Here is a 26,583-nt window from a genome sequence, read left to right on the forward strand (position 1 = left end):
ATACTATACAAACACTAACTGTATATAACACTACATTACAAACTATACAAACACTAACTGTATACTACACTAAAACATTACGAACTATACAAACACTAACTGTATACTATACAAACACTAGCTGTATATAACACTACGACATTACAAACTATACAAACACTAACTGTATATTATACAAACACTAACTGTATACAGCACTACGACATTACAAACTATACAAACACTAACTGTATATAACACTACGACATTACAAACTATACAAACACTAACTGTATACAGCACTACGACATTACAAACTATACAAACACTAACTGTATACAACACTACGACATTACAAACTATACAAACACTAACTGTATATTATACAAACACTAACTGTATACAGCACTACGACATTACGAACAATACAAACACTAACTGTATATTATACAAACACTAACTGTATACAACACTACGACATTACGAACAATACAAACACTAACTGTATACTATACAAACACTAACTGTATACAGCACTACGACATTACAAACTATACAAACACTAACTGTATACAACACTACGACATTACAAACTATACAAACACTAACTGTATATTATACAAACACTAACTGTATACAGCACTACGACATTACAAACTATACAAACACTAACTGTATATTATACAAACACTAACTGTATACAGCACTACGACATTACAAACTATACAAACACTAACTGTATACAACACTACGACATTACAAACTATACAAACACTAACTGTATATTATACAAACACTAACTGTATACAGCACTACGACATTACAAACTATACAAACACTAACTGTATACAACACTACGACATTACAAACTATACAAACACTAACTGTATATAACACTACGACATTACGAACAATACAAACACTAACTGTATACTATACAAACACTAACTGTATACAACACTACGACATTACAAACTATACAAACACTAACTGTATATTATACAAACACTAACTGTATACAGCACTACGACATTACAAACTATACAAACACTAACTGTATACAACACTACGACATTACAAACTATACAAACACTAACTGTATATAACACTACGACATTACGAACTATACACTAATTGTATACAGCACTACGAAATATGAAAAAACTTAACTGCATGCAAGGGGCAAGATGAAATGTTCAATGTCTGACAAATAGTTTTCATCAACTCACCTAAACCTAAATTTGATGAATGTTAGTACTAGGCTAAAAATCTACTGTTTATTCACGAATGAAAATGTACATGTGGTCTTTAATTGTCTCTTTAAATGTACATTAAAATATTTAATTCGTTCTCAAAAGATTATGTATTTTATGTCGGAAATCGGATCATATGGGAGTTTTACTCACCCCCCCCCCACCCCCACCCCCACTTATAATTGTATTTAGATGTTTATTCAAAATAAATCATTTTATTTCGCCCTTATGTGTACTATAGGACAGGTACTTACACAGGTTAGACAACCAGGTCGTGACCAGCTCCTGTCGTCTGGTGTCCCCATCACAGAATCTAGAAAACGGTTCACACATGGCCAGGACATTTCTTGGACCTCCACATTGTCTTCATTCGGTTGTAGCCATTGATCTTAATCCGATTTACTGGTCGTGAACTAGAATTAAAAGTAACAACAATTCAATTCAAGGTGGAGTTTAAATACAAATATACTATCTAGAATGAAATTACCACAACATTCAGAGATTAATTAATAAAGAACTCTTCAGAACATTTTAGTATGTAAGTAGTTTTTAAGATTATGTCGCTAACGACAATGCAACTCAAATTATGCAGTAACAATTCATCTGTTTTGTTTACTGGATTAATATTGATCTAGAAAATTAAGTGTACGCATGCATTTATGGCACACTGACATTTTGCACTTTATTTGCAAACCGAAGATTTACTGGGTGGTTCAGATCTTTTATTGGATATCTACATGTACATTGTAGTTCGTCAATGCAATATATTCATGGGAATTATACAAAATAGTACAATTATTCAGAACTGCTAAAATCAGATGCAATTTTGTTCAGAAATGTTAAAATCATATGTACGTGACATAATTGTGGCGGATCCACGTGACATAATTGTGGCGGATCCGTAACTGTTTCCTCTTCTTAGTTTCTTCCTATATACATGCATTCAAACTTTTCGATGTTTTACGCATACATCCTTAAGGTGGATCGATCCTCATTTGACTTATCAATATGAATGGTTAAAAGTGGAAAAACTGTATTAATTTCCACTCAATATAGTTTAATTTAATCAATAACCAAAGAAAATGTATATGTTGCCACCTTTTTAAAGATGTCAGACATACAAAAACAGAACTATACATCAACATTAAAAAATCACACATTTTCGTTAAACAGAATAATGAAAATTAATAAAAACTTACTGAAATGACAAATTTTAAATGTCAACAGTTTAAGAAAACTGCTAATTCATAGATATATAAAGATTAATTGTGGATATTAGGGAAATCATTACAGATGCATTTGAAGCACTTTTATATTCTATCCCAGAACAATTTTAAATATTTTCTAAGTCGATTTCATTTCTTTACTTGTTTGTATGTATGTATTATTGTGGGGTGGGGGGGGGGGGGGGGGGGGGCTCGGCTCAAATTTTAGGCACTTTTGATCATTTTAAATGGAAATATCGCCATTTTAATTTGATATTCACGGCTTAAAGGAAAAACTAACTTTTCACAGTTTTACTTAAGCAAAGTAAAAAAAAAAAAAAAGATACCGTATTTTGCCGAATATAATACGCAATGGCACTTAATACGAACTCCCTTTAGGGGCCTGAAAATTGATGGGGGGGGGGGGATAGCAGTTCGTTTGCAAATTATGTGGCAAAAATTCTGACCAAGTGATAATATTTCACTTTATTCTTTACGATTAATTTCACTAGAAATATTTGTGGAAACAACAGATATATATTCCAAGACCCATGAAAATCGTGCAGCATGCAGAAAGCCACAGGGAGAAAGATTACAACACCTACTCTTAGGTGGTGGGGGGTTGGGGGTTGGGGGGGGGGGGCAAATCACGTGTACATAATTGCAACAACACCCCCCCCCTCTCTCTCACAGATATTGTTCGCCATTGATTTGGATATTTTGTTCCCCATTGACTTGGATAAAGTATGACAGATTTTGTTCCCCATTGATTCGGATAAAGTCATGACAGATTTTGCTCCCCATTGACTTGGATAAAGTAATGACAGAGTTTGTTCGAGGACGGAATGGTGTTTGTCCAACAAATTCTCTTTTAATTGTCAGAATCAATGTTCTCTAAAATATCAAGAAATTTAAACAAAAATGTATGCATTTTCTCCAAGTTTGTACAATTTACCACAATTTTTGATTTCGTATACATAAATGCAAATTTTCTTCAATTCGTGTCCTCCGGAAGGTGCTGACCTGCATGTTACATCAGCTATGATATCATATTAATTTAATTGAAGAGAGCTATCATTTAATCATTGCGCGCATTAATTAAATCATCACTCCCATGATCGTCCGGGGGTGGGGGGTGGGGGTTTACGGCAACTGAGGTGACCAGGATCTGGTCAGCTTCATCGTCGACATCATCTAATTTGTTGTTTCTGTTTTTAAAACCATATGTTCTTGATTTCTCTGATTTGAACTTCACGCTTTTCCCCATTGAAACATCGTTTCTAGGTCTTGCACATAGGCACTTGTTTCTGTAAATAAGTTGTGACCTCTGTATACTAATAATAACACAGAGATCACAACTTATTTACAGAAACAAGTGCCTGTGGTCTTGCAAGAAGAATCTTCTATCTTTCTGTTAAAGGATGTTTTATTGAAAATCTTAAAGAATGTGAGGGGGGGAAAAGTTCTATCTATAACGGGACACTTTTTTATGTGACTCCTTAATTCTTAAATTTTTGGGCCAATATATTGTAAATTAAGAATGAGTTGAAAACTGACTATAACTTTAGACTATTAATCTATCCATGATGGAGTTTTACTATTTTATGAAAGAAAGAAAAAAATTGAACGTATCAGGCAGGAACTGATATATGTACAAGTTATCTATGTTGAAACACGACTCTTGTTCATAGGAGGTAAATGTAGTACATGTTCCGGTTAGGTGTCAAACCGAAGCATTGAAAAAACCAGAAGATGTAAAAAATGTTTCGAATATTGAAAAAATGCAGAATTCTTTCGTGAATAAAGAAATCGTAAGTAACACAACAATTTATTCCATATACTGTGGAGTGTTATATATATGATTTGTGATGTTCGAACTGAAGTACAGTACACACTTGGCTTAGCTGATGTCATAAGTCATGTCTAAATATTGGGGTATCATGGTATATTTTAACATCATTATTCACTTGTGCAAAATTTAGTGTTTGGCAATAGATCAAGTTCCTGCAAATTTGTTAATAAATGATTCAAACTTCGTTTTAATGGTAGTAATCTAAGTTCCATAAGTGACTGAAGTGCAATAAAAAAAATGGTTAATTTATCTTGAAATCTGTAAGAGTTAGAGAAAAATTACCTACAGGTGTGAATGACTGAATGTTATGACATATGGGACAGAGGGGAAGCATAACACAACCAGATCTACATAAACAAGCAAACTTTATTCAAACCAAATTTTCTCTGTTTGAGTGTGGTTTTGTTAGATATTTGAAGGTATGTCTTGCCACACTAGAGAGATATGTACTTGGGATTCTCAGATGATAATATGTTTTACGGTGTGACCGTGTTTGAGGGCGAAGCAAACAAATGTTGGCATTAGTATCAATATCCAAAACAGAACAAAAACAACCCGAAGTTAGCACGAGGACGGAGCTGTATCAAAGCATCCTAATTTTGGATATTTGATCCGCTTATATATTGAATGCGGGAAATATAACGCAATTGATGTAAACAGTACATTGTTACGTCATATTCAGCGTCGTTATTTAGCAAATTTACAAACATAGCGTCTGAACCACAACAACAAACATGGCGTGAATGGTGGAGTGATTATATATGATTAAGAAAATAAGATTTACATGCTTTTACGAATTTTATGTAACATCTCAGAACGACGTGAACTAGGGTAAACGAGATTCAAAATGGAGAAATACATGTCCACGCGATAGTATTCGAATTGACGCCATTAGTACCAAAATTTTCAAGTTCCATAGGTATGGTTTAATTTTTCATTATTTTCCTATATTTTTCTTTTAAACATGTATATACGTGTTACCTATAGGGAGAGCTCCGCCTTCACGGCCCTTCGCCCTCTATTAATATTTCAAGGTGGAGATCTTCTTGCATTGTGTCAAGAAAATGTACACCTTAAATTTATAAAGTTTTGGGGATTTTTTTAAAAACCCGTTGTGTAGCCGAGAAATTACATATAAATATCTGGTGTCTTACCTTAACTAAACATGGAAGACAACAGACGACTAAATAAAGGTATGCTTCTAAGGAAGGGGCAAACAGAACTCACGCTCAAGCAGGGTGGATAAGGTGACGTAGGAATAGACCAGGGTCAGAGGTCATGCATAAAATGAGTACAATTTGGGAGAATATGAACTAACAATGCGTTTACACTACAAACCTGTTGGATCTGTAGTCCTTTGGTCTATCCTCAGAACTCACGCTCAAGCAGGGTGGATAAGGTGACGTAGGAATAGACCAGGGTCAGAGGTCATGCATAAAATGAGTACAATTTGGGAGAATATGAACTAACAATGCGTTTACACTACAAACCTGTTGGATCTGTAGTCGTTTGGTCTATCCCCCCCCCCCAGAGAGCTACAGTTCTGTAGCTGAGATCTTGACCTCCCATTATTCAGAAAGACTGGAAAGAGAAATGAGAAAGTTTAGGGAAAGATATCTTCAGAGTAATACGTTGTATAGATCTGATAAGGACCTTCTCATTTACATTAGAGAGTATCAAGTTGACTTTTTGGTGCAGCCTGTAGGTGTGGAGCTCACCAGAATGCAGACTGAGTTTTATCCTCTCACAAAAGAAATTTATGAAGCACCTTTACATAGTGTAGATTAAAATTTGTTTACATCTTTAGACTTTTGGGTCTTGGAGAAAAGCTTAAAATCTTGCAATAGAATATATTAAAACCCTCTGATAAAGAACAACAAAGCTACAGTATGTAGAATTGATTGTCAAGCATCCCCATGTAGTGTAAATTCAAGTATGTGTACACTAATATCCTGGGATGAGGACTGAAATGGAAAAATTTGTGAAATTCATTAAAAAATTTCTGCTCAAAGAACCACAAGGGTATAATATGTCAAACTCATTAGCAAACATCAAGATTCATATTATACCCTCTTTCTTAGTTTTGGATGAGGCCACAAGATTGATTGATTGTATATTGTTTAACGTACCACTCGAGAATATTTCACTCATATGGAAACATGTCACCATTGCCGATGAAGGGCTGCAAAATTTAGGCCATTTATGCTCGATACTTACGGCCTTTGAGCAGGGAGGGATTTTTATCATGCCACACCTGCTGTGACGCAGGGCCTCGGTTTTTGCGGTCTCATCCGAAAGACTGACCGATTTAGTTGCCTCTTATGGCAAGCAAGGGGCACTGAGGACCTATTCTAACCTGGATCCCCATGGTAGGGAGAAAGCTTTACATAAGATTTGACTTTAATTATTTTTTCAAAAATAATAATTAAAAAATCCATCAGAAATACAAACAAGAATGTCATTTTATATTGTATTATCTATTGTTTATATTGGTAGATCCAATGTATATTATACACAGTATTTTTATGTCTGAAGATTGTATGCTGTGGTTTTTTTTTATATGCCCATCATAGAAGGTCATATTTGGTATGTCACAGTGCATGTATCCATCTGTGCATCTGTCAGCATTTTGTGGACCAGATAAGAACAGTAATTATAAGGCTAGAATCATCAAACATGGTACACATTCTCCCAATGAGTAGAGGAAGAAGCCTATTGTTTTTCAAAGGTCAAGTTTAAACTCAGAATGTTAAAAGGGTGATTTTTAGGTACAGAACAAGATTGTACACATTTACAATGATTAGAGGAGAAAGCCTTTTGTTTTTAAAGGTCAAAGTTCATACTTACTTGGGGTAATTTTGCAGGCACAAAACAAGATAGAAACAGTAGTGATAAGGCTAGGATAATCAAACTGGATACACTATGCACCTTTATCTTCCCCAAGTCAAGGGTTTCTGATCCGCTCCGCTTCCACATAAACGTTTATGTGGAGTGGAGCGGATCAGAAATCCCTGACTTTGGAAGATGCAGCACCTTGTGGGAAAAATTCATAGAATCCTCATTAGTTCGTGAATGGGATTGGAAAATTCCACAGAGGGCACAAGATTCACAGTCTAAGATGAGTAAACGATGAAGGAATATTTTTTTCACATTTTATCTGCAGTTTAGTGCATTATTGCAGGAGCTTTGAGCATGTTGAGAAGATATGAAATCATCAAAATCCTCATTTGAACTTAAATGCAAAAACTAATGAAATGATCAGAAAGAACATACTCGAAAATGGTTTACACTCAATGTGTAGGCTAAAAAAAACCTAAGGATGCTCCTCAGAAAGCTATATTAAATTGAAATTTGAAGAAAAAAAGTACAAAATATTTTACTTCTTCATGTAACGTAAATCATAGATACATGACGTCACAATCAATAACATAGTAGCAGTGTAAGACAGAAAAATCTCACATGGCTGTCTCACATTTGTGATGATGTGAGAAAAAAAGAGTACTACAAATAAGATTAAGATAATCAAACCTGGAACACGTTTTCATGGTCAGGGTCAGACTTCCATGGGTAACCAAGAAGGAAAACAGTTTTTCTAAGACTTGGACCATCATTGATCAAACTTCGTGAACATGTTCCCCATGGGGTTGGGTTTGTTTCTCAAGTTGTGTAACTAATCTTTCTTCATTTGATATTTAACAAAGCAAACTTAGATCTAACATCTTATTAATACTCACTAATATATACTCTCCTGCACATGCATTTTTTTGCATGAAAATTTATGAAATGCTTCAGTATAAAAAACATAATTTGACTAAAGAATGCTTCATTTGAATGTTAATCCTTTCTTTGATCATGTGACTGTAGTACAGAATGTATCGGTTGGGCATATTTTGCAGCATGAATATGGTCTGTGTTTCTTTTTTTTTAATGACTAATTTCTTTGCTATTTTTAGAAGGTAAATTTTAATTCTTGAATTTAAGGTTCATGCATGACTACACCTACCTTTTTGTGTCTTTATATTGACAGGATTGACTTGTTATCTATAGACATGGTAAGCATATCAACACTCGATGCATGCTGCTGTACAATGCTTTGTTCATATGTATATTGTGTACAATAATTTGCTTCTGTATCACCCTTGGTAAAGGAATGGAGAAAAAGGGCAGCATTTACAATATCGATATAGAATGTGAAACACTGGCAACAAAGAGATTTTCTGATCAGCAATTTTGTCAATTTCTATTTTTCTTTTCAGCACACAAATTATTATTATTTTTTTTTTTGTAGAATAGCTACAAATCTGAAAACTTTATGAAGCAAATTTTGGTGACTGAAATATTACTCTGTCTCCTCTATTGATAATAAGGAATAATGTTCTGAATAAAAAGACACCAGAATTACTTAATGATCAGGAGAATCCAGTCTGTCAGACACATAACTACACAGATATATCCTCTATTGATAATAAGGAATAATGTTCTGAATAAAAAGACACCAGAATTACTTAATGATCAGGAGAATCCAGTCTGTCAGACACATAACTACACAGATATATCCTCTATTGATAATAAGGAATAATGTTCTGAATAAAAAGACACCAGAATTACTTAATGATCAGGAGAATCCAGTCTGTCAGACACATAACTACACAGATATATCCTCTATTGATAATAAGGAATAATGTTCTGAATAAAAAGACACCAGAATTACTTAATGATCAGGAGAATCCAGTCTGTCAGACACATAACTACACAGATATATCCTCTATTGATAATAAGGAATAATGTTCTGAATAAAAAGACACGAGAATTACTTAATGATCAGGAGAATCCAGTCTGTCAGACACATAACTACACAGATATATCCTCTATTGATAATAAGGAATAATGTTCTGAATAAAAAGACACAAGAATTACTTAATGATCAGGAGAATCCAGTCTCTCAGACACATAACTACACAGAATAATGTTCTGAATAAAAAGACACAAGAATTACTTAATGATCAGGAGAATCCAGTCTGTCAGACACATAACTACACAGATATATCCTCTATTGATAATAAGGAATAATGTTCTGAATAAAAAGACACAAGAATTATTAATGATCAGGAGAATCCAGTCTGTCAGACACATAACTACACAGATATATCCTCCATTGATAATAAGGAATAATGTTCTGAATAAAAAGACACCAGAATTACTTAATGATCAGGAGAATCCAGTCTGTCAGACACATAACTACACAGATATATCCTCTATTGATAATAAGGAATAATGTTCTGAATAAAAAGACACAAGAATTACTTAATGATCAGGAGAATCCAGTCTCTCAGACACATAACTACACAGATATATCCTCTATTGATAATAAGGAATAATGTTCTGAATAAAAAGACACGAGAATTACTTAATGATCAGGAGAATCCAGTCTCTCAGACACATAACTACACAGAATAATGTTCTGAATAAAAAGACACAAGAATTACTTAATGATCAGGAGAATCCAGTCTCTCAGACACATAACTACACAGAATAATGTTCTGAATAAAAAGACACAAGAATTACTTAATGATCAGGAGAATCCAGTCTCTCAGACACATAACTACACAGATATATTCAACAACAAAACTTAGGGCCACTATATTTGGTCTACAGTAATGCAATCAAACTCACTCTTGATTTGTGTTCATTAGTTAACAGTTTTGGTTATCAATAGTTTGGCCCTAGTCACGTGACTCTGTGATTGGTTGTCTGGAGTCCTTATTGGTAGTGAAATTCATAGGGAACTGTGTTCAATACAGGGTAAAAAAAAATTGTTTTTTGGTATTTAGTATGTTCCATAGAAGGAAAGCTCATTGGTATGGTGGATTCTGGATACTTACTCATTCGGAGACCTTGGGGACCAGGTTCGGTGTTAACTGCACAATCAGAGACCTTGGGGACCAGGCTCGGTGTTGGGGGACACAGCTCGGTGCTAACCATTTTGTTACTGAATGTCTGATAGAATGTTTTGACAACAGTGTCAAAAGAAACTAATTACGCCAAGGGAAAATGCATGTCATCAACAGAGAGTTAGCATAGTGCTGTGGGCATACATATCTCCTCACAGACGTTGTGAAACAGGAATTCATGATACAGGACTGCACTTGGTTCTCTCCACGCCAGAAGGCACATAAGGCTGTGACACTTTCTCTCCAAACCACTCTGTTCTATTGCTACCATCTTGACCTCATTCCAGCTTCTCCATCCTGCAATCCTTCTTTTTGCTTCTACTCTCCTTCTCCAGGTTGTTTTCGTTCTCTTTTGTGCCCTTTTCCCTTCTGGTGTCTCACAGTCGTCGCCTTCATAGCATGTGTTCTATCCAGCTCCATTGTCATCTCCTCAGCTCATTGCCTCCCACTATGTGCCTGTCTTTTATCATAGAACATTGCAATTCATCTCCAGTTTCTTCAGGATCGTGTTAACTAGGACCCATCTCCTATCCAGGGAGCGCTGTGGACAGATGAGTTTTGATTTTGTCTTAAATCTTAATTAACAGTCAGAGACACATGTAGAGAAAGAAGAATTTTATAAAGATTAAGGTTGTGCTGCTGAACATGTCAGGTGGAGGCTCGGTAATGGATTGAGCAAACATCAGTGCCGACAATACCACAGACAGTTACATGATAAAAACAAATCTTTCCCTGCTTCAGATGTGAGATCAGAGCACTGCTGTACAACTGTGTGTTGGCACCATTGATGATGAGTATGTTCTTTACTTGGATAAGAATGTCAACCCCCATTGTGCAAGAGTGGTGAATCTGTACCTTAAGGAGGTATATACTACATCATCATAATGGCTGACCTTCTTTTAAAACATGAATGAAAATAGAAATATCAGCAGTATTTGTCTATTTCTTTTTTAGTAAAATGCTTACTGAGTATCTCAGTAGGTTAGCTCATCAACTGCTGAACTATAGATTGCAGGTTCGAGTCCAGCAGGGGTTTTAAATTTTTTTCAAATTATCTTCTGCTAAAACTGCAGTTTTTAACTAAATAAAGTAAATTTCAAAGTCTTCAATTTCAGAATATTGCTGTACATATCCTCCACTTTTCATCCACATCAAATTTCTCTGATTTAGCATTCCTCCTTAAATAAAAACGCTGTTGGGGGTAGCAAGCCAGATCACCTGACTGTAATCCAGCAGAGCACGCATAGGACATAGTTCAGTGACAATAATCAAGTAGGGAAACCAGCTCAACACACTTCAGGAGCTTGAACATATACTTGGGGAAATGCCAAGGACTTGTCCAGTCTAATTAACTTGTTCTTGAGAGAAGTTATATTTCAGATACTGATGACGAATTTTTGACGGTTCAGTTTGATTTTTATCCTCTTAATTTTTACTGTGTTTTTGTCAGAAAATAAGTGGTGATGAGTGTTCACATTGAATTTTAATTGAACATTGTTTAGTTGTTTTTTTTTTTTTTTAATTTGTTGTTTCTTTGTTTTTTGTGGTTAATTTGTGAACTGATGCAGTCACAGCCAAAGGGAGATTATTAATAAAGCAGATGAGAATGATATGATAACATTTGGAGAGCCTAGATTCGCTGGTTTTGATCCTTGTAGTTTCCAAGAAAGTGTTTTTGATCTGTTCATTTTCATTTTTCATATGATGATTTTTATGCATTGCATGGTTAATTCTTATGGCCTTAGAGCAAAGAGAAAATTTTAGTTACATGCAGTAAAATTTAAAAGTTTTTTTTTTTATTTTCTTGTTTTTGGTAAAATATGTACCATATTGAAGACTGTCAACCTGTCAAACATAGTGCAGACAGTCTTTAGAAGACATTGAGGTTCTGTTGTTAGACATAGTGCAGACAGTCTTTAGAAGACATTGAGGTTCTGTTTTCAGTCCCGTGTTTGTATGTGTTCATCTGTGGACACAATTATTACATACTGAACGTCCACAGCTTCAACTCCTTTCAAATTTTCAGAATTCATGATTAGCGAGAGCTGGTTAAATTTTCAGTCCTGAGAACAGCGTGTGCAGGTGGAGAGAGGCGGGAGATACTTGGTGGAGGTTCGCAAACCCTGTCTGCTTTTATTCCCTTATAATCAATGATCTTTATTGAATCTGAGTTATGACAAACTGAAGTCAAACTCAGCTTTATGATTTTCTGATTGGCATCTAGCATTGACATTCACGTTTATCTGTAATATTTCAAATACTGATCTAACCTCTACCTCTGGAACTTTTTATAATCAGACTCTGCAGATCCACTAAAAAATGGCTGGTTTTATACGAATACCATGTCTGTCTGTCCTTTTGTCCGATTTTTTGTTTGGGCTATAACTTTGTAAGGGTTAGAGGCATTAGGAGCTGTTTACACAAAGATATGGAATATGACCCTGACCTAGGTCATCTGGCCAGGGTGAAGGTCACTGGGAAATATAAGTTAAAAAAATTTGTCTGGACCATGATTTTATGATGGAGAAGCAATTACAGCTCAGACTTCAGACAGTAGTTTACTTATGGCTACATGGTGTGTTTTGGCCGTAACCAAAAGGTCATTTAACCAAGAAAGTCAATTAGAATCATAGTCTAGTAAAAATAAAAATGTATATAAAGACTATTGTTTGAATGTTCCAAGAGATGTGCTGTATTTTGAATATGCTTCACTTAAGGTAGGTCCCTAGTCCTGGACCTACATGTGATTTCTCAAAAATTTGAGTTTAAATACTTAGATTGTTCATTTGAGGGTATGATAAAAACAAAAAAATGGGGGGTTGTCAGTATAATGAGTAAATTATGGTATTTTTATTACGTGTACCCCCATTTGTCAAACGGCAATATCAGAATTCATTGAAGAAGTCCTAGAATATGTCCATAAAATTTTGTTTGAGGTATGATGCTGCAATTTTTTTCCTCAAATATTAAATAAATATGTTTAACTAAATAATTAAAAGTGAAATTTTAACACAGTTTCATGTTTTTTAATAATGGTGGTACAAAATTGAATTCAATACAGGCCCTCGGCAGTCAAAAATACGGCACTGCAACACCACTAATATGAATATTTTAAAAATTTGACTTGTGATTTTTCATTCAAACTCACATATTATGTTCATGTATGAATGCTTGTTAAAATACATTTAAAAAATCTGCCCTTTCTCAGCATAATATTTTCACAGCATCTCAATTTATATTTACATTTTTTGGCCAAAATAGCCATTTTGAAGATGATTTTCACATAATAGAAGATAACAAATATATAACAAGATAACAAATATATAACAAGTGCAGAATTGTTTTATTTATTTCCACAAGTGCATTATCGCATATCATGAATTTTTTTTAATTTACAGATAATTTTAACATGTAATACCCCTGTATATCAATTAAACAAATATGTACCTCTGGTTTTATGTGTGAATTAGATGACAAAAAATGGAAAGACGATTGGAGCCATAGTCTACTCAAATATAAGTGATTGAGTGTTATTGTATTCATTTTCTAAATTAAAAAACATCCAGGTAAATGTAAAAATACGTTTGATAATAATAGTACGTGAACCAATACCAGAGTTCGATCCGGAAATGACGTCACGCTACTAGACCCCTACTTTAAGGGGGGATCAGTCCCGTTGGGGGGGTGGGGGGTCAGTCCCATGGGGCATTAGTCCAGTACAGCTTTTTATTTCATTTCTTTGATATATACACAAATATCATTTACTTTGGGATATATGGTATATACTGTTTTATAACACAACTACTAAAGTAAAGATTTCATAGCAGTCCTTAACATACAACAGCAATCACAGGCATTATTTAGACACATTGATGAAAGATTATGGAGATATTTTAAAAAGATTGTAAATGTTTTTCAGTACCCAGGTGTTATTGGTACACATGTAATTATTTTGACATATAGCATTCTTCTAAATCAATATTTCATTTTCCAGTTGATTATGTACATGTATATCGAAATCTGAACAGTAAGCTCTGAGATGATGGGAGTTCACGTGTTATATAACATTTAAGATGGATTTAAATCCTTAATTTTTGAGTAAGTGGAAATTTAGTGATTTTTTTTAATGGGCACCTTTGGAACATTAACTTAATGTATTAAGAGTGAAGTCATTGAAGTTATTGTTGTAAGAATTGCACATTGATTCATTTGTGCTTGCTATGACAGACACAGCTTGTGAAAGAGGACCCAAGCAACATGATGACGTCAATGCCCCCCTCCCAGGCGGCCATCCTGCCCTACACAGAGGTTGAGGCTCGTCTGAGGACTAACAACAGTACAGGACTGCATACCACGGAAGCCAACAGGAGGAGGGTGTTGTATGGTGTCAACGACTTTCAAATCAACAACGAGGAACCCCTGTGGAAAAAATACCTTGATCAGGTAAAGTGGAAAATATGTAGATAAGGTAATGTAGAAAATACCTTCATTAGGTAAAGTGAAAAACATGTAGATAAGGTAATGTGGAAAATACCTTGATCAGGTGAAGTGGAAAATACTTTGATCAGGTAAAGTGGAAAATACATTTAAAGGTAAAGTGGAAAATAAGTAAATAAGGTAAAGTGGAAAATACCTTGATCAGACAAAGTGGAAAATACATAGATAAGGTTAAGTGGAAAATACTTTGATCAAGTAAAGTGGAAAATACTTTGATCAAGTAAAGTGAAAAATATGCAGATAAGGTAAAGTGGAAAATATGCAGATAAGGTAAAGTGGAAAATATCTTGAACAGGTAAAGTAGAAAATTCTTTGATCAGGTAAAGGGGAAAATATGCAGAAAAGGTAAAGTGGAAAATATCTTGATCAGGTAAAGTGGAAAATACTTTGATCAAGTAAAGTGGAAAATATGTAGATAAGGTAAAGTGGAAAATACCTTGGAAGGTAAAGTGGAAAATATGTAGATAAGGTAAAGAGGAAAATACCTTGATCAGGTAAATTGGAAAATTCCTTGATCAGGTAAAGTTGAAAATACCTTGATTAGGTAAAGTGGAAAATACTTGATTAGGTAAAGTGGAAAATACATAAATAAGGTAAAGTGGAAAATACCTTCATTAGGTAAAGTGCAAAATATCTTGATCAGGTAGAGTGGTATGATAATAAGTACATTTTGTTAAACAGTACTTTTGGTTAAGTGATTGTTATAAAGATAAAAAGGGATTTATGTGAATTCTACAAATTCTCTAGTATTAATTGTCAAATTTTTGATGTGACTCTCATGGAAGAAGAAGGAAATAAATGACAGGGCAATGCCAAATGAAACACGGATGTGAATCTCCTGACCATCAGATTACCCTTCACATCATGAGAAGCAAGGGCAGTGATTATAAGTTGTTGTGTTTGTTTTTCAGTTCAAGAATCCTATGATTTTGCTGCTGTTGGGTTCCGCGTTCGTCAGTATTTTGATGAAGCAGTTTGATGATGCAGTCAGCATCACTGTGGTGAGCCATCATTAAATATTGACATTTCTAATGGTTTAGCCTTCAATATCTTTACCTATTGCAATGATAGCCATTTCCTCATGATTGTGATGCAGATGTGAATAATGTATGTATAAATTTTCATGAATATAGTATGACCGTTTTCATGACTGGAAATTCTGACAGAACAGAAAGTAGAATATAAATATAAAAAATAAATTTTAATTTTGTAAATACATGAGGGTATGAACCACAATGTTTCGTGTCGGTCATTCTTTTCATGTAGCGCTCTGCATCACAGTTGCTGCCACCAAGTATTTTCGAAAATGAAATTTATTTCTTAAATGTAAAATTTATGTTAATGTATATTTGTTCATAACTCCATTTGTAATGTGCAATTTCCAACATGCATGTCAGAGTGATCAATCAGTGCAGTGATGCTGCACCAGCATCTCTTCCTCGATAGCACCAGTGGTTGTGTGTATTGTGGTTGTCCACTCGGACACGCAATTTTTCTCCAGGTACTCGGATTTCCTCTCACACTAGACCAACATCTATGCAAACCAGAATAAGAACTGTATTGGGAATAAGCTCTCCTGTAAAAACAGAATAAGAACTGTATTGGGAATAAGCTCTCCTGTAAAAACAGAATAAGAACTGTATTGGGAATAAGCTCTCCTGTAAAACCAGAATAAGAACTGTATTGGGAATAAGCTCTCCTGTAAAACCAGAATAAGAACTGTATTGGGAATAAGCTCTCCTGTAAAACCAGAATAAGAACTGTATTGGGAATAAGCTCTCATGTAAATCCAGAATAAGAACTATTGGGAATAAGCTCTCATGCTTTCATGATTTAACATTGTACTTATCACCTAAACTGAAGAAAGATTCTTAGTTATATTAGTTTCTAAAACACCAGATTATAGATGTAGATTTTTATCTGTGAAGTGTAATGTTTGTAGTCTGGCAGCTCCAGATACTAACTTCACTGTTAATCTGCATCTTATTAATGTTGATGACATTGGTTAACTGTCAGTCATTTTGTAAAGAATTAATTACAGCAGGAATCTAAGAAAAGAGAACTGCTGCCAAGATATTCAAGTGTTCCAAAAAATGTTTTTAAAAGATTCTATGAACGTGAAATGAAACAGGAAAATCTTCTTTTTTTTCAGGCAATTATCATTGTGGTCACTGTAGCGTTTGTACAGGTAAGGAATATTATGACACATTAGTTACTCGACAATACATTACATGTGGCATGATGTGTTTGTAGCCATACTAAAATAACAAGTTATATTCAGGAATACAGATCAGAGAAATCCTTAGAAGCTTTGACCAAACTTGTTCCCCCAATGTGCCATTGGTGAGTGGGTTGAAAAACAAATACAGTTTGACCACAGGTGGATAAAGTTCCACTTTGAAGTTCGTAAAATGAAAGAAAAGAATTCTTTGATTATTTGCTGAATTCGAAATCTTCTGTTCACATTTTGTAACTTTCATGTCTTCGTCTGTAGTTTAAGAGATGGAAAATTGGAGACGTTTTTGGCTCGAGACTTGGTTCCAGGAGACATTGTGTTTTTGTCTGTAGGTGACAAAGTTCCTGCTGATATTCGTTTGTTTGAGGTGAGTCAATATCTTATCTATGGATTATGATTCTCAAATCAAAGTACAGTCTACTCCAAATTGATTGAAATTCAGAGGACCAGCTAATTGTTTTCAATATTATCCAAAGTTCAAAAGAAATAAAGTTGATCTTTTAAGATAAATGAAATTATTTAGTTGTAGTTCATTATTTTTAGACGAAAGTAAAGTGAAAATAAATGAAGATTAATTTACTTCAGTTGAGCTAATGTGATGATTGTTATGAGAATAGTACAGTACGTTCTTAATCAGGGCATGTTTTCCTGCCACCATGTTGAAGCCAATATCAGATAGCAATCAATGATCAAGACCCATTAGAATTTACTTGTTATTATAAAAACATCTCAGATGTAGAAATGGTCTGACACATATCTACCTCATTGATAATGGATTCACTGACCACGACGATATGTTATAGCTACCCTCGAAATGCAATAAATGTCAATATTTGTATGATTTAATGCAAAGGAAACGAGAAAATGTTGATGGGGAATTAGTATTATTATACCCCCCGCAACAAGTTGTGGGGGGGTATACTGGAATCAGGTTGTCCGTCTGTCTGTCCGTCCGTCTGTCTGTAGACATAATGGTTTCCGGACTCTAAAGCATTATCCTTTCCACCTACAGTCACCATATCATACATATGGACTACCCATGGGATGAAGATGTTCCCTATCGATTTTGGGGTCAAAAGGTCAAAGGTCAAGCGCACTGGACATCGAAGTAGCAATATGGTTTCCGGGCTCTAAAGCGTTATCCTTTCCACCTACAGTCACCATATCATACATATGGACTACCCATGGGATGAAGATGTTCCCTATCGATTTTGGGGTCAAAAGGTCAAAGGTCAAGCGCACTGGACATCGAAGTAGCAATATGGTTTCCGGGCTCTAAAGCGTTATCCTTTCCACCTACAGTCACCATATCATACATATGGACTACCCATGGGATGAAGATGTTCCCTATCGATTTTGGGGTCAAAAGTTCAAAGGTCACGCGCACTGGACATTGAAGTAGCAATATGGTTTGGTTTGTCATGCCATTTGTTTTTTACACTCAGAAAAGAGGTAGTTTATACCTATTACCAACACCCTTTGGGAGATTGGGGTAAGCGGGGGGTATTCTTAGTGAGCATTGCTCACAGTACCTCTTGTTTGAAAAGGAGTGATATTTAAAAAACAATCAATTCTATTATAAGTGGAATAAGCTGTATGCTGGACACTATCTGATCCAACACCTGCACAATCCATTTTGCAGGAAATTCTGAATTTTGTTTCTACCATGTTCTGTTACACAGTTATCAGATGCATTGTCTGTTCTCCCAGTACATGTGGGGTGAGACAGGTTTCTCTGTACTATATTTACCACAAATTCTAAATCTGTTTTGCATCAACAGGCCAAAGATTTAGCAGTAGATGAATCCAGCTTTACTGGGGAACCAATGCCAAAGAGCAAGAGCATTCACCCTGTCCCCGAGAAGGAGCACCGGTCAGGAATCTCAGGATTGACCTGTGTGGCTTTTATGGGTACACTGGTTAGATGTGGGCGGGGAAAGGGCATCGTCATAGAAACAGGAACAAACTCCCAGTTTGGAGAACTCTTCAAGATGATGCAAGAAGAGGAGGTTTGTATGAAGATATCAAATAAAGATAGGTCATTATAGGAAAAATCAACTATAAAGGTAAGTCATTATTAGGTAAAGTTAATATAAAGGATTGGTCATTAATAGGTAAAGTTAATATATAAGATAGGTCATTAATAGGTAAAGTTAATATAAAAGATAGGTCATTAATACGTAAAGTTAATATAAAAGATAGGTCATTTATAGGTAAAGTTAATATAAAAGATTGGTCATTATTACGTAAAGTTAATATAAAAGATAGGTCATTTAAATAAGTAAAGTTAATATAAAAGATTGGTCATTATTACGTAAAGTTAATATAAAAGATTGGTCATTAATACGTAAAGTTAATATAAAAGATAGGTCATTAATATGTAAAGTTAATATAAAAGATTGGTCATTAATACGTAAAGTTAATATAAAAGATAGGTCATTTATAGGTAAAGTTAATATAAAAGATTGGTCATTATTACGTAAAGTTAATATAAAAGATAGGTCATTTATAGGTAAAGTTAATATAAAAAATTGGTCATTAATACGTAAAGTTAATATAAAAGATAGATTTATAGGTAAAGTTAATATAAAAGATAGGTCATTTATAGGTAAAGTTAATATAAAAAATTGGTCATTAATGCGTAAAGTTAATATAAAAGATAGATTTATAGGTAAAGTTAATATAAAAGATAGATTTATAGGTAAAGTTAATATGAAAGATTGGTCATTATTAGGAAAAGTTAATATGAAGGTAGATCATTAATAGGAAAAGTTGTTATAAAGATAGGTCCTTAATAGGAAAAATTAATTATTGAGGTAAGTCATTATTAGGAAAAGTTGATATACAATGTAAAGATAGATCATTATTAGATATACATGTAGGTCATTATTAGGAAAAGTTGATGTAAAGAGGTCATTATTAGGAAAAGTTGATGTAAAGAGGTCATTATTAGGAAAAGTTGATGTAAAGAGGTCATTATTAGGAATAGTTGATGTAAAGAGGTCATTATTAGGAATAGTTGATGTAAAGAGGTCATTATTAGGAATAGTTGATGTAAAGAGGTCATTATTAGGAATAGTTGATGTAAAGAGGTCATTATTAGGAATAGTTGATGTAAAGAGGTCATTATTAGGAAAAGTTGATGTAAAGAGGTCATTATTAGGAATAGTTGATGTAAAGAGGTCATTATTAGGAATAGTTGATGTAAAGAGGTCATTATTAGGAATAGTTGATGAACTTGTAATACACCCTGATGTGATACAGAGTATTGTCTTTTGCCAGGCTCCTAAGACTCCCTTACAGAAGAGCATGGACACTCTGGGAAAACAGCTTTCCTTCTACTCATTCTGTATCATAGGTGTCATCATGCTTCTGGGGTGGATCCAGGGGAGAGGAATCCTGGACATGTTCACTATAGGGGTCAGGTAAAATCCAAGGAAATCCACACTGGATATATATATATCTGTAGGGAATTTCTTCCTCATGGTTATGAAAGTTATATTTACACTAAACTTTTGTATATGTTTTTTTTTTTTTTTTGCGTTATGGAATTCAAGTTACTGTGCTTTTGTTTCAGTTTGGCAGTAGCTGCTATACCAGAAGGACTCCCTATCGTTGTCACGGTGACGTTAGCCCTGGGGGTGATGAGGATGGCTTCACAAAATGCTATCGTGAAAAAGTTACCGATTGTAGAAACCTTAGGTAAGTAAGCATTAGAGCTGTTCTGTTTTAATTAAAGCATGACTAAGGCTGATCTCAGAATGTATGGAAGTGATGGTAAAACTACTATGTTGTTATTTTTAGGCTGTGCCACTATTTACTATGCTGTTATTTTTAGGCTGTGCCACTATTTTCTATGTTGTTATTTTCAGGCTGTGTCACTATTTTCTATTTTGTTATTTTCAGGCTGTGCCACGGTTATATGTTCAGATAAGACAGGAACTTTGACAAAGAATGAGATGACGGTCACAAGAATCTGCTCAGCTGATGGACAGTATGCTGAGGTAGATACAATCATTATACACTGTCAAATTCAGAAGTATTCAGTGTTATTATGTGATTAGACAATCCCAAGCTCTCTGATTGGCTGAGATCCTACAAACTAGAAACAAATAGAATGTTATGGTCACCTGCATGTGGCTCTGAGGTGAATACAGCATTTGATTTTTCCAACATCACACAAAAAATGAATTTGGAATTCCCGAATGGATAAAGTTGATTATTATTTTGTGGTCGTCTCATGTAAATTTGCATCTCTAATCACTTTCTATCAGGTCTTACACTAGCTGTAAACAATGATGGCAGACCAGGTATTATTTCGTAGGCTCTAGCTACCAGTTTCAGATTTTAAAATTATTTGATCATATGATAAAACAATCATTGACATTTCTGATGTCAGTAGCATGCTGTAGCTATACTTAACGTAGAATATTCACCTCAGGGCATGGTGGATATTGTACTTCTTAGATAGCTCTCTATTGACTTCAGAAATGTCACTGATTGTTTATTATTGTCGATGGAATATTCACCTCAGGGCATGGTGGATATTGTACTTCTTAAATAGCTCTTTATTGACTTCAGAAGAATATTCACCTCAGGGCATGGTGGATATTGTACTTCTTAAATAGCTCTTTATTGACTTCAGAAGAATATTCACCTCAGGGCATGGTGGATATTGTACTTCTTAAATAGCTCTTTATTGACTTCAGAAGAATATTCACCTCAGGGCATGGTGGATATTGTACTTCTTAGATAGCTCTCTATTGACTTCAGAAGAATATTCACCTCAGGGCATGGTGGATATTGTACTTCTTAGATAGCTCTCTATTGACTTCAGAAGAATATTCACCTCAGGGCATGGTGGATATTGTACTTCTTAGATAGCTCTCTATTGACTTCAGAAATGTCACTGATTGTGTATTATTGCCGATGAACAGAGAGCTTAGAGAGAGATTAATTACAATGTATATTGAGTACTTAAGTGATAGATAATGGTAGGATAATCTCTGTTAATTTTCAAGGTCAAGGGCACCTTGACATTTTTATAATGTTATCATAATGGGCATCATGACAAGAAGTTTATTACTGGAGCACCTGTTTTCTCTGTTACAGGTGTCGGGAGTAGGATACAACGGCATCGGCACTGTGGTGTGTCAGCATGAAGACGTCTCAGAAAACTCACACCCCTCCTTATCTAAAGTCATAGAGGTCGGATGCATATGTAATGATGCTGACCTTTGTGAGGATGGGCTGCATGGACAACCAACGGAGGGGGCGCTGCTAGCAGTGGCATGGAAGGTAAGTTATGGGCGAAGGATACAGCTCCTATAACAATACTTCATCCAACGTGAACACACTGACTTCTTTAGGAAGGCACAGAATTGCACAGGTATAATTTGCAAAATCATTCTTACTCTGTAATTCAAGAAAATTTGGTACCTTTGATTTACAAGTGAGGACAAATATTAGAGTGTGATTGATATCGTACTTATAAACATAATTAACACAGAATTTTGTTGTTGTTGTTGTGAGAGCTTGGTTTTGATGAGATAATAAATTCTATGATAAATTGAAGATCTCGCACATAAAACCTTATCTACAATGTTGCTGGATTTGAACAGTGCATGTTGGGTTTTTTAACAGATGAATTTGCATCATGTGAGGGAGTTGTACACCAGACTAGAGGAGTGGCCATTTAATTCAGAGACAAAATACATGGTTGTCAAGTGTACCCCAAGATATGGAGAGGTAATTTTCTCTCTCTTAGTTTCAGATAAGTTTTCTTCTGAAACAAATCATTACAGAGTTGTGTAAATATATCATTTATTATCTTTATTCACAAGTCCCAGAAGAGTTTGTGAGCTATGGATAAATCTAGGTAAAATAACATTGATTATTACACCTCCAATGAGTTTTACTATATAACGGTAATTTGACATTATTTGCTGATTCCCTGTAGATCACCGTAAAATGATGGATTTCCTGCAAAATGGTGTGTCAGTTTGATAATCTGATACACAGCTATTTGGAACACTTAGCAACTTCTATTTATCTTATGGAAAGTTCTTTATGTTCCAAATGGAATAATGAATATTCATTATGAAATGAAATTGCAACACGAGTTAATTGATCCCTATATAAGAACCAGTTTATGTTAGCAAACAACGGGCGCACTTGTTTCAGAAATTCGGGTGATGACCTGGTTCACTTTTATCACTGACTTTTTGACCCGGTTTGTCTTGCGAAACGAGTGGGAAATCGGCCGAATATATATCAAAATGTAAAAACAAAAATTATGTATTTTTCAAAGAACATCTGCATAACAGATTTCATAAAATGTAACCCATGTAAGTTTAAAAATCATAATTGATAATCAGTTTTATATTCAAACATTTTGTTCACAAACACTGCAGACTGGGCTGTAACTTCCACAGAGAAGCGGTGTTGATTGTATCATCCAGCATTTGGAAACAAAAATGTCAATAAACTTACCTCTTAACTCACTACTTTATGCTAATTGAAATTTAAACTCTTTTAATGAATGAAAAATGGATAAATAACGAGCAAGAAAATGTTTATCCATATTTTCTGCCATATTGCTTTCCATATGCCTGCTCTAAATTTATCGGGCGAGCCGGGCTACTTTTAGGTCGACTGGCGGCTTAAAAATACTTGAAACAAGTTACTTGCCCGCTTCCGGAAGTATCAACCGGCTTGACCCGGGCGATGAAACAAGTGCGCCCAAAAACAGTCATGATGAGTAGGTTCTGCAGCTCCAGGTTTTAAGCATTGTATAAAGTTTTATGCTGGTTTTAATGTTTGTATATCATTGAAGGAGTCAGCAAGATTCGAAGCCTCGGGAAATAGTCTTGCTCTCAGGGAACTGGAATTCACTCAATGATATATTTTACCTGTAGACTGTCGTCACTCATTTTTGAAGTTTCTGTTTCAGAGTAAGGAGATGACCTTCTTTGTGAAGGGAGCGCTGGAGAAGGTGTTGGCCAATTGTTCTCGATTCTACAAGCAGGGCAGCACTTCAACTCTGACAGAAAAAGCCAAACAGGAGTTTTATCATGAGGCTGCTATGATGGGACGAGCTGGACTCAGAGGTTAGAATGATAACGAGGAATGTAATTTTTTTTTTTACAGTGAGTCAGGTCTTTAATTTGCAAGTGCTCTGAAAAACCCATAGCTTTATCACTTTATTTCATATTTTGTACAATATTTAACAAAACCAGTATTGTCTGAATAATGAGTTTCTATTTTGTGTATAAGTGTTGATTGTTTTTCTAATTTTTGTCCAGTATTAGCAATGGCCTATGGTCCGGAAGTGAACAACTTGGTGTATGTTGGGATGGTGGGAATCATCGACCCTCCCAGGGAGGGGGTGAAGGAGGCCATCTCTACTCTGATTGGTGGAGGGGTGTCAGTGAAGATGCTGACAGGAGACTCCGAGGAGACTGCCAGAGCCATAGGTAGGTGATTGAGTCATAGACGGGAAAGGTTTGAAGGTTGCTATGACGACTGCAATGGAGACATGATTAGCGTAGACACATGCTTGCATGCTATCACCAGAAATACACGTACATGCACTGTTGGAGAGTAGTACACGTACATGTACTGTTTGAGAGTAGTACACGTACATGTACTGTTTGAGAGTATTATAGATGATTATTTTGTCAAGATCAGTAGCATTCTACATAGTGGTTTTTAAATTATCGATATCAACAGCCATACCCCCAGGCACCATCCTCAAGGGATTGTTGCGATTTGTCAAAATTTAAAGTCATGAGAATTGGAAGTAGAAAAAAAATGGCATCCATTATAATTGCAACCCACATGTACATGTAGGTGGCTGAAGGTCAACTAAAAATAGACATTACTAGTTTATTGTCAGTGACTACATGTACATGTAGGTGGCTGAAGGTCAACTAAAAATAGACATTACTAGTTTATTGTCAGTGACTACATGTACATGTAGGTGACTGAAGGTCAACTAAAAATAGACATTACTAGTTTATTGTCAGTGACTACATGTATATAGGGGAATACACAAATAGTATGTTTACATATAACTTTTTTGGGATTAACTTTATTAGGTTCATTCAATGTGAAATAATTATGTTGTTAAGTTCAATATACAATTACTGACATGTTTTAGGTCAATACGATGCTTTAGGTATCAGAGTATTATAATATTCACTGAGCCTGATGGACATGGTGTACTTAAAGTACATATGCTCAATATTTTATGCTGAATTTAGATAAAGATATCAATACTATTGTATTCTGTATATAAAATGAAACATGCATACAAAAAAGCTTCCGTTTTAGAGATATAGAAAGTTTCAAAATACGACCCATGTTTTTGACACACTTTCTTTCCAAAATAAGCCAAGTGCTGACCATCAGACTAATTTATTAGTGCTGACCACTTGACTAATTTATTAGTGCTGACCACCTGACTAATTTATTAGTGCTGACCACCTGACTAATTTATTAGTGCTGAAAACCTGACTAATTTATTAGTGCTGACCACCTGACTAATTTATAAGTGCTGACCACCTGACTAATTTATTAGTGTACCCCATGCTATTTATCTATGAATTCCTGGATCATTCCACATCTAATTACCTTTTAGTACACATGATCTAGTACAAGGAATTAAGTCTGACATGTTCTGTATCTACAGACGATGAATTCGATGTCCAAACTTTCCAACACTAGTATGTTTTCTTTCTGACAATGTGTGAAGTAGGCATGTGCAATACATACAATATACACAATACATACAATATACAAAATACATACAATATACACAATACATACAATATACACAATACATACAATATACAAAATACATACAATATACACAATACACAATACACACAATATACACAAAATACATACAATATACACAATATACACAATACATACAATATACACAATATACACAATACATACAATATACACAATATACACAATACATACAATACACACAATATACACAATATACACAATACATACAATATACACAATATACACAATACATACAATACATACAATATACACAATACATACAATATACACAATACATACAATATACACAATACATACAATATACACACAATACATACAATATACACAATACACACAATACATACAATACACACAATACATACAATATACACACAATACATACAATATACACAATACATACAATATACACAATACATACAATATACACAATACACACAATATACACAATACATACAATATACACAATACATACAATATACACAATACATACAATATACACACAATACATACAATATACACAATACACACAATACATACAATATACACAATACATACAATATACACACAATACATACAATATACACACAATACATACAATATACACACAATACATACAATACATACAATATACACACAATACATACAATATACACAATACATACAATATACACAATACATACAATACACACAATATACACAATATACACAATACATACAATACATACAATACACACAATACACACAATACATACAATATACACAATATACACAATATACACAATACATACAC

At 34.5% G+C, this 26,583-nt stretch overlaps 2 protein-coding genes across 8 annotated transcripts in view; one reads left to right on the forward strand and one right to left on the reverse strand.

Annotated features, from left to right (window-relative positions):
• Positions 1–1,565, reverse strand: part of LOC125662340 (uncharacterized) — a 50,488-nt gene extending 48,923 nt beyond the window's left edge. Inside the window, exon 1 of the mRNA XM_056142441.1 lies at positions 1,487–1,565. Within this exon, the coding sequence (XP_055998416.1) occupies positions 1,487–1,565 (79 nt within the window). The remainder of the gene's footprint in view (positions 1–1,486) is intronic.
• Positions 1,566–4,136: 2,571 nt separating this feature from the next.
• Positions 4,137–26,583, forward strand: part of LOC125661063 (calcium-transporting ATPase type 2C member 1-like) — a 35,970-nt gene continuing 13,523 nt past the window's right edge. For 2 of the 7 annotated variants that reach the window (XR_008799626.1, XM_048892950.2), the window contains exons 1-14: positions 4,137–4,248; positions 14,468–14,683; positions 15,649–15,738; positions 16,890–16,925; positions 17,019–17,080; positions 17,232–17,340; positions 18,755–18,982; positions 20,256–20,398; positions 20,551–20,675; positions 20,880–20,977; positions 22,086–22,271; positions 22,617–22,721; positions 23,926–24,082; positions 24,278–24,448. Coding sequence is in view for 6 of the 7 variants with exons in the window: in XM_048892950.2 (XP_048748907.2) it covers positions 4,219–4,248; positions 14,468–14,683; positions 15,649–15,738; positions 16,890–16,925; positions 17,019–17,080; positions 17,232–17,340; positions 18,755–18,982; positions 20,256–20,398; positions 20,551–20,675; positions 20,880–20,977; positions 22,086–22,271; positions 22,617–22,721; positions 23,926–24,082; positions 24,278–24,448 (1,756 nt within the window). In the remaining variant the exon portion in view is untranslated. Of the gene's footprint in view, positions 4,249–8,316; positions 8,342–10,981; positions 11,105–12,266; positions 12,353–14,139; positions 14,339–14,467; positions 14,684–15,221; positions 15,232–15,648; positions 15,739–16,889; positions 16,926–17,018; positions 17,081–17,231; positions 17,341–18,754; positions 18,983–20,255; positions 20,399–20,550; positions 20,676–20,879; positions 20,978–22,085; positions 22,272–22,616; positions 22,722–23,925; positions 24,083–24,277; positions 24,449–26,583 lie in introns of those variants that run through there. The other 5 variants (XM_048892955.2, XM_048892960.2, XM_056152753.1 and 2 more) reach the window with 5 other exon arrangements.

This window comes from Ostrea edulis, chromosome 1 (assembly GCF_947568905.1).
Source record: "Ostrea edulis chromosome 1, xbOstEdul1.1, whole genome shotgun sequence".
NCBI lineage: Eukaryota > Metazoa > Mollusca > Bivalvia > Ostreida > Ostreidae > Ostrea > Ostrea edulis.